Source organism: Pteropus vampyrus, unplaced genomic scaffold (assembly GCF_000151845.1).
Source record: "Pteropus vampyrus isolate Shadow unplaced genomic scaffold, Pvam_2.0 Scaffold147, whole genome shotgun sequence".
In the NCBI taxonomy this organism is placed as follows: domain Eukaryota; kingdom Metazoa; phylum Chordata; class Mammalia; order Chiroptera; family Pteropodidae; genus Pteropus; species Pteropus vampyrus.
In genome coordinates, this window is record NW_011888928.1 from 2,072,860 (window position 1) to 2,082,686 (window position 9,827).

The 9,827-nt window shown below is 47.6% G+C and overlaps 1 protein-coding gene across 1 annotated transcript; it reads left to right on the forward strand.

Moving 5' to 3' along the window:
- The first annotated feature begins 588 nt into the window (after positions 1-588).
- On the forward strand, positions 589-8,153 carry WFDC5 (WAP four-disulfide core domain 5). Its single transcript, XM_023536050.1, is given in 5 exon segments — positions 589-673; positions 3,029-3,169; positions 3,260-3,421; positions 3,786-4,117; positions 8,097-8,153. Coding segments are annotated over 5 exon segments (777 nt in total).
- Positions 8,154-9,827: the final 1,674 nt, after the last annotated feature.

The window sequence follows — 9,827 nt, forward strand, 5'->3', positions numbered from 1 at the left end:
CTCATCAATAGCAGGCTGGTCTCTCTCTCTCCCTTCCATAGGGGCCCAAGAGGAGAGGCCAGGGCTGGCCTCACTCACGGTGCCAGCCTAGGAGCTCTGACCCTAACCAGCAGGGAGCTCTGACCCTAACCCTAATGCTTCCTAGGCACCCAGAACTCTGCAAATTTTTGCCATTCAAAGCTGACTCTATCCCCTGCCTAAGCCACTGCTGGGGCTTCAAGATCGTAGAAAGACAGGAAAGGGAGTATCTGGCTCAATGACCTTCATCCATTGTAGAGATGAGAAGAACTGAGGCCCAAAGAGGGACAAGACTCGTCCGAGATCACGGCCCAAGTCAGCAATACAGGCAGGACTGGTTCTCAGCCCCCAACACCAGGTCCTGCCTCCACCCATCATCGATTCTTACACACATGCCCTTGAATTGAGGCTCTCAGGCAGGAGGTGGGGCCAGAATGAGGCAGACAGGTGCCACTCCATCCACCCCTTCTCCTTCCTTCCCTTACTCAGCTGCTCTAGCCTCCCTGGGGCTGCAGGTGTTAATTGAGGAGCCCCTGGACCCTGACCTTATTAGGTGCCAGCAGCAGAAACATGAGGGCCCAGAGCCTCTTCCTCCTGGTGGCCCTCCTGGCTTTGGGGAACCAGCTGCCTACTGCCTCTGGCAGGAAGAAGGGAGGTGAGTGTGGGTAGGTTCCTCTGTTCCAGGGACTAGGTGGTTTCTACCTCTCTGGGGATCGTAAGGATTTGGGGGAGGCAGGCAATGCAGTGTATGTCTGTGTGTTTATGTGTCCGTGTGCCTATGGATGCCTGCTTCTTAGTGCTTCCAGCAGCTTGAGTTTTGTTTGTGCTTCTTTGCGCCCATCAGCCTGCCCACACCTTTTCTGAAAGCGTCTCCCTGCCAGCTTCTTGGTGCTCGTCTGTGTCTGTCTACATATTTGAGTGTGGGATTTTGGATGCGTGCATCCACCTGTGTACATGTATATCTTTGTGCCTCTGGGGTTGGAGCGCTAAACCGTCTATACCCACTCTGCTCTGGTTGTCTCCACAGAGGTGTGTGGATCTGCGGGCCCACATGGCAGGGAGATGACCATTTCTGTCATCTTCTGTGGCCAATAAGGCCACCCCTGGTCTGGTCTCCACTCATCTCGTTTCTGTCCTTCTCAAGCCCTCTCAGTCCCCTAGCTCAATCAGTGGAAGGGACTCTGCAATTGAGTAGGGGTGTGGGTTCTGGGACCTGGGTTCTATTGAGAGGAAGCTCTACACCTTCTTTTCTCCCCGCCTCCCCCAAAAGGTGAGGGAGGCCAGGGCTGCTGGAGTAGCCAGACAGGTGCCTCACCACCTGGGCGAGGCCTCCGCCTCCATCCCCTTCTGGGGCTGGAACACCTTGACCTACATACACCTGTGCAGCCCTGGCCCTGCCTTGCAAGAAGGAGACAGTAAGGGGGATAAGTCTCGACCTCCACAGGGCTCTGGGGAGCAGTTCTCTGTATTGTCTTTGCCCCGTCTTACCTAACTTATGCCTCCCCCAGAGGCAGGGCTCTCTCCCTGTGGATGATCTGGTGTGGGGAGGAGAGTGCTCAGAACCCCCAGGCTGAGCAGGGAAGGATGCTGGCAAGTCCCAAGGCCAGACCCCATGCTGGCTATGATTCATGCACCGTCACCACATTCCTCCTAGCTGCAATGCTGTGAGATCACGACTATTTTTATCCCTATTTCGTAGATGAGGAAACTGAGGCTCAGTGGGAAACCACTTGCCTGAGGCCAAAGACTGACTCTGAGTCAGTATTGAAGGTGGCAGTTGAGGGCAGGTCTTCAGAATCAGGAAGACTCACCTCCCAAACCTACTCCTTGTAAAATGAGGTCTCATGCTTCTCTCTCAGGAGTAAACGGTATCTTGAGGATGCTGGTCTCCCCCAATTCATCACACCTCTGTCTTGCCTGATTTTTCCCATGAGACTTCTGCCTGATTTTTCCCATGAGATTTCTGCCTGGATTTCAGACAGTGGAGGAAAGCGGCAGAGCTGAGGGAAGGGAAGTCTTGGCTTATTTTCTGTGGACATTTATAGAATTCCGCCCCCGCCACAGTCAAATATGTCTGTGTGTCTCTGACATAAAGAACCTGGTAGTCCCTGATAGACAGGAAGTGCCTAACAAGTGTTTTCAATGGTTATGTTGCTTTGGAGAAGAGACCTGGTTCTGTGTAGCTCTGTGCATATGGTGTGTACATGACTTTTTATGTTCATGTTGCTGTTCACACCCAGACATATGCTATATATTTATATATACATGACCGTGTATGTCTGAGTGTATGTGTAATTTCTGTGTACATAGATTTATGTGTATAGGCATGTATATGTGGCAGTATGCCTGTATATTTGACTATGTACATATGTCCTGGTTCATATGTACACATATGACTGTATTTATACATATATATGTACATATATATATAACAATCTTGTATACGGCTGCATTTGCATACACACACACACACACACACACACACATAGGTCAAACCATATGAAATTGCTATTGGTGTTTGCCAGAGGAGGGGGGTGGAGGGTGGGCGAAATGGGTATAGGGGATTAAAAGGTACAAACTTGCAGTTATAAAAAAAAAATCCTGGGATATAATGTACAGCATGGTGTCTGTAGTTAAGAATGCTGAATTATATATGTGGAAGTTGCTAAGATCTTAAACGTTCTCATCACAAGAAAGAAAATTTTAACGACGTACGGTGGTGGAAGTTAACTAGACTTACTGTGGTGATCATTTTGCGATTTATACAAATATCGAATCATTACGTGATACACCTGAAACTAATATAATGTTGTATGTCAATTATACCTCCATAAAAAATGAAATAAAAATAAATAAAAGCAAAACCATCCGAAAAATAAAAATAATAATTTACCAAAGGACAGGCAAGAAGTAAGGGGTGGAGAATTCGGATCTTGTGACTCCCAGGTCAGTGTTTATTACATAACTCTGAACTGCCTGCAGCTGCAAGATTTGGGGGGTTCTCTTACAGAGAAATCTGGGGGATGTCCACCAGATGATGGGCCCTGCCTCCTCTCCGTGCCTGACCAGTGTGTGGATGACAGCCAGTGTCCCTCAAGGATGAAGTGCTGTCGCAAAGGCTGCTTCCGCCAGTGTGTCCGCAGGGTCGCAGGTAAGTGTCCGTCCCTCTTTGCTGGCTGCCCAAGCCCCAAGCCCTGGGGACAGGGCACAAGCAGGGCTCACCCAGGCCCCTGTGTTGCAGTAAAACTCGGCACCTGTCCCGAGGACCGACTGCACTGCCTCAGCCCCATTCAGCATCTGTGCCACACGGACTCAGACTGCAGGGGCAGCAGCCGGTGCTGCCTTGGCGCCTGCGGCCGGGACTGCCGACACCCTATCAGAGGTATGGGCTCCTGGGTGCCGAGGCAGATTCTTTCCCTCTCTGAGCCCCAGCTCTTGGACAGTTCAACAGGCTTAGCAGGATACTTCTTGGGAAGCCTGGCTTCCTCCGTACGCCCCCATCGCCAGAATTGGGAAAGTGGATGGGGTGGAAAGGGTCCTGTTAGGACGATAGAGGAACTGGGGATCCTTGTTCTCCCAGTAAACCTGCTGGTGTTCCCTGGGACCGAACCCTAAACTGCTCTGAGCTTTAGCCTGCTTTTGTAAAGAAGGTTGGGGAGTCTGTCCTTGGTGGTTACCAGGGCTGGGCTGATGGGGTCTGGGTGAGCAATCAAGCCCAGAACTCAGAGCCCTAGCATGGCAGAGGGTTAACCTTTTCCTTCTCTCTCGTCAGGCTAATTCTGATTTAGGATCCACGGCTCCGAACCTTAGGATGGGGCTCCCAGCAGGAAGAGATGATGATGGGGTGCCTGGGACCCTGCCATCCAGACAGCACCATCTCTGCCAGTAGCAGTTCCAACCTTCTGATAAACACGGACCTGCCGTCACTTCCCCTGCGGCCCTTCCACCCTGGTTTTTCCTCCTGGGAGTCAAGGGTCATAGCCAGACCTCAGAGGACCCCTCTCTGTACCACTGCCGCTCTGAGCTTCTCATCCTTCCTGACACCCACTTTTACATCTCTTTGTACATGTGTTTCTTTCAACTAAAGTGCCTAGTTCAGGTAGGCCTTTCTTTGTGGGGTCCTGACCCCTCCCTTGGGTAGCCCAACTACCCCGAATGCATGTTCTAGCAGAGTTTCTGAAACATCAGTCAGTTCACAATTTTCACCATGCCTGCAAAATAGCATCGTGATATTTTGTATACTGCCTGTACTCCTACTTATCTAATGTTTTTCCTTAAATGAACTCACTTTTGTATATAAATTTACTTCAAAAGAAAAACTTGCTATCACTACTATAAATGGGGTAAGCAAGAGCACTTGCCATAAATAGAATGTCATTATAAAAGCAAATGCAATGAAAGCAGCTAAGCTCCATTAAAATCATATCTGATTAAACAATATTAAATAATGTCATTAAATTCTAGCTAGATAAGGCCACCTGCCAAGACTGTGAGCCTAAAGTCTGCTTTCTGTCTGTTATAATAAATGAAGATTGGCAAGGGTTATAGAGATGTTAGAGACACAGGTCTCTAAACTGATACTTTCTTCCTGGTACAATCAGAAGGACTAAAAAGAGAGGAACTTTCTCACTCCAAGAGTCAGTGTTGTATTACATGCATCCAGGTGCATTCCTGAGGTCATTTCAAATTGCTCCACATTTGGGAAAACATTGCTTGAACAGTTCGAATGTTATTTTTTTGGGGGAGGGTCTGTCCCCACCATTGATTGGATAATACCTCATTCACCTTGATTTCTCAAGGGCCTGATCTGTAGTCAGGGCCTAACGAGTGGGGCGGTGGGGGGTGGGGGGCAGGAGAGCGTCCACGAGAGAATGACAACCGTCCCAGTGGACATTTCTGGGCCCAGATAGCTAGATTCCTGACTGTTGCTTTTACTCAGGACTTGCTTGGAGGAGGGGAAGGTGGCTGGCAGACTTCTCTCTGCTTTATCTGCTGGCTCTCCTCTTGTGTCCTGATAGAATCTGGGGCTGGACAGTCAACTGTGGAGACAAAGTTGGGAATCCTGGGTCTTCTTTCCTTGTTCCCTTGACCTTGCAGTATGGTCACAGGTGAGTCACCACTCTGCACATCTGTACCCTGTAGGAAGATGGAAAGAATTCTACTTCCTCACTGCCATGGTCCTTCTGGTGTGATTCAAATGCCTGTGCTTGACTCAAAGCAGCAGATGCTAATTATATGGATACAAGGTGAGGCCTGGGAGGGGAGGAGAGGAGAACAATCTGGGAGTCGCTGAATTCCCTGTGAACGTGGATATTTTCCTTCCTCTTTCTGGGCCTCAGTTTCCCCATCTGTAAACTCAGGCGCTTAACACAGATAATACAGCACATTGTATTGTTTGCCGCAATTGTCCCTTCCCTCTCTGCCCTTAGCGTGGTCTCCCTGGGGTAGAATATACATCCCAGGCCCAGTCACTTGGGGCTTGGCCCTGGAACTTGTTTGGGGATGTGGGTGCAAGTGAGAGTGAGATAGTTTCAAGGCAAGACACCAGCCTGCTTGCAGCTCCCACCCTCTGCCACGAGCAGAGCTTGCCCGGAAGCCACTGGTCTCAAGACGAAAGACAATCCTCAAACCTGTTAGAGGGAAATGCATGTTTATGGTAGAAAGCCAGTGAGATTTGGGGATGGATTGTGACAGATTTGCCACAGTAAGAGCTTGGCTATTTCAGATAATGATTATTATTCTTTAGTGAATGCCCACTCTATGCCTCGCACTTTAAAACATCTTTTCATTCATCCATCCTATAACCATTCAACAAGGAAGGAACAGAGAGAGGCTTTGAGATAAGTTACTTGTCCAAGACTTTTGGTTAAAGGTGAACTAGTCAGGGTTAAACTATACCATATGCCTCCTTAGATAGTAATAAAATCAGCAACAGTTTAAATTATGATTTTTGCCCATTTCACATATGAGGAAACTGAGGCACAAAGAGATTAATTTGGCCAAGGTTGTATGGCTTGTAATTAGAGCTAGGATATAAGCCCAAGGAGTCCGATGCCAAAGCTTACAACCTTACCGACTGCACTGATTACATTCTGAATTTGAATATTCCAGCTCTAAAGACTGTTTCCACAGCTGAACGATGGGGATTACAAAGACCCAACGAGGTTAAGTGACCAGCCTCAATTCTAGGCAACTGGAACCCGAGTCTGTTGGTACTCAGCTCACTGCCTTGAGATTCTTTCCTGAAAGGCAGAAGGAGGAAAAATTAAGGGGTCCCAGGAGAGGGCTCCCAGATGAGCCAGTTAGGACCTGGCTGCTAAGGGGCCCACGGCTGTCTGCAGGCTTTGACTTCTGGGCTAGTTTCCTGCAGTAGCAGGAGGTGACGGATCACAGGTCATGGCTTCTCTGGCTACAGGTGGCAGTATCTACATGATGCATTCTAGAGAGTCACCTGCTCAGCTTCCTGGCTAACTCACTACCTGTTCCAACAGGTCTGTGCATTGGTCTATGCAGTGCCAGCTCTGTCCTCAGCTACCAAATTCCAGCCCATCCAGCTCCATATCCACTTCCTGTCTCCACTGCCCTTCTAGAAAGTCTACTGGGAGGCTGGATACCTGGGTCTTTAATCTCTAATCTTGCTTTCCTCCCTCACTCATTCAGTAAATGTTTGCTGAGCACTTACTTAGAACAGAGTCTAGGCTATGTGTTTACAGAGCTCATGTACTAGAGGATGAGACAAAACCCTAGCTCAAGAGTGGCATGATATGTACCAGACAAGAGGAACCCAAGAGACTACGGGAGGCCAGGAGGGACCTAACTCAGACTGGAGACCAGAGAAAACTTGCTGAAGGATATGACAGCCAACCAAGACCTTGAGTTTTAGTAGGCATTAGCTAAATATGACACTGCTACCCATCCATTCTCCCCGTCTTCCTTACCAACAGCAATGTCACCAGTTAGAAATATTTGCCCACTGGGAGGGGCTTCCTAGAAAGCTGTTGTTTTCCTAACAAATGAGACAGACTCAGCCTTTTCCCCAGCATCCATTTGTCCTTCATCCTTCTTAGATCATGGTGCAACTAGAACAGCTATCCGATGACTTCGAGGATTGCATTGGGTGTGTTTTCAGAAGGAAATCTCGAGATGAAGATTCATAGGATGTTTTTGGAAATGCTTCCAGGAAAAATGGGTATGGGAGTGGAGAAGCGTATCAGGAAAGGAAGTAGGCCAGTAAGGATGTGACATCAAGCAACTTCCCACAGGAGGGTTCTAGAGACAAGTATAGTTGACCCTTCAGACTTGTCACCAGGAGACAAGGGAGCTAGAGCATTTATGCCTCTGTACCCCTCTGTCACCAGTTAAGAACTACAAGTTGGGGGACATAAATTCCCAGGCACTTAAAGATCTCCTTGTGTATGGGCATAGCTGGCTCAAACAGCCTTACAGAAGTCCTTTGACAAAGAGATGCAGATACTAGCTGTCGAGAGGGAAAGCACGCCAGGAGCCAGTGTGCACAAAAGTGGTAAAGCAATCCGAAGGGATATGGGCAAAGCACCAACATCATCTGTTACAAGAGTGAAAGGCACACAAGGTTAGTGGAGGAGGAAGTGACAAGGAGGTTAGGTCTTCAGGGTCATTCGTGGGCGGCTGCCCCAGCTCTGGACTGCCAAAAAAGAAAGTCAACGTCTCTCTGATTACGCCACTATGGTTCACCTTTTGTTCTTGCAGCTAAATTAAATCCTTACTGCTGTACTCGGTTTAAAAAAAAAAGGGGCAGGAAGAGTTGTTCATGGAGGGGAACAGTATGTACTGCCCCTCACCACAATCCTGAAAGGTACTTATTGTTCCCATTCTACAGATGAGGAAAATAAAAATCCTAGAGGAGACATCACTCGGCCTATGGTTCCACAGAAATTTAGTGGTTAAAGGCAGGATTCAAACCCAGTGTATTAGTTATCTATTTCTGTGTAGCAAATTACCACATACGTAGCAGCTCAAAAATTTCTATGCTTGACGCAACATCAAGCTGAATCCTTAGGGTAAAACCCCATTGGTTCAGATGTCCACTTGGGGCCCAGATTGAAGGAGAATTTGGGGAGCAGCCCATCTATGGCACTGTATGGACACCCCTTTAGCCCCAGAGGCCCATATGCCCCTCTCTCCACTCCTATCACTCAGGAATTCATCTGAGACTCCAGATATCTCCCAGAGCATGGCCTGGGGATGAAACCAGATCCTGGTTCCATTCGCTCCTGTCCTTGGGAAACAGGTCTGTCTTTTCTTGTTTAAAAACAACCTCTCCAATTCCAGGGGGAAGCCCCTGAGTTTTGGAGGTAGTGAAGTCTACAGATAGTACGGGGCCAGGAAACGGGAGACCTGCTTCTCTGCAGATATGCCTCAGTTTCCTTGTTGATAACATGAGGAAATTGGGCAAGATGATCACTAAGCACCTTCCTGCTCTTTCTGGGGAAGAGCTAAAGTAACACAGCCTAGAGCCAAGCTGTCTAATATGGTAGCCACTAGCCACATGTGGCTTCTGAGCACGTAAAATGTGATTAGTCCAAACTGAAATTAACTGTAGGTGGATGTAGTAGGCAGAGTTCTAAGATGATTCTCAGTGACCCTTGCTCATGTATAATTTCCTTCTGTTTGAGTGTATGTGGAACCTGTGAATGTGTGTCGTATAGGGAAAGGTTGATTGTCCTGGGTGGGCCTGGCCTAAGCAGGTGAGTCCTTTAAACGCAGAGCCCTTTTTCTCTGGCTGGTTACAGAAGAGGAAGTCAGCACTTTGCTTTGCCTGGAAGAAAGCAAATATCCACCTTGAGAACTGCCTGTGGGGCTATATGGCAAGGAATCACAGGTAGCCTCTAGGAGCCAAGAATGATCCCCAGTAGACAGCCAGTAGGAAAAGTCCTACCACCACAAGGAAATGAATTCTGCCAATAAATTGTGAGCTTGGAAGAGAACCACACCTTGACTTCAACCGGGTGAGACGCTGCATAGAGAATCGAGTCATGCCATGTCCAGACTTCTGAATTGTGAAATAAATTTGTATTGTTTTAGGTTGCTCATTGTGCAGTAATTTGTTACACAGCAATAAAAAACTAATACACTGGACATTGAAGACGATACAAAAATTAAACGGTAAAATATCTCATTAACAATTTATTGATTCTATGTTGAAGTTATACTTTAGATATACTGGGTTAAATAAAATGTATTATTTTGACTAATTTTGCCTGTTTTCTCTCTTTTTTTTAAATGTTGCTATCAGACAACTTTAAATTATGCGTCACTCACATTATATCTATTGGACAGTGCTGGTCTGGAGGACTCCGGTCAGCTACATGACCCTGAGCGGGTCACTTCACCTCTTCAAAGGCTTACATTTCCTATCCGTGAGGTTGGAATAATAATAGCACCTACCTCACAGATATATTTGCAGCTTAAACTTATCTTGGCCCAAGATAAATGCTCAATAAATGTTGGTCATTATTATTATCGATAACAATATTTTTGAAGTAGGAATCCTTTCCTTATTCAGGTGCTAATCTCTAGCACCCTCTCCCCAACCAAGTACACAGTAGGGGCTCAATAAATGCTTGTAGATTATGCAACATCAACAAAACTCTTTGGCACAGTTCCCTCTTACCTCACAACCCACTTGGAAGGTGGGAATCAGGAACTCATGGGGCAGGTGAGGAGACTGAACTCCGTGGGCAAAACCATGTGTTCGAGGCTTGGCAGCCAGCAGGGGAAGAACTGGGTCTTGAGCTGGCTCAGGCAGAGCCTGGGGCTCACTGCGGGGG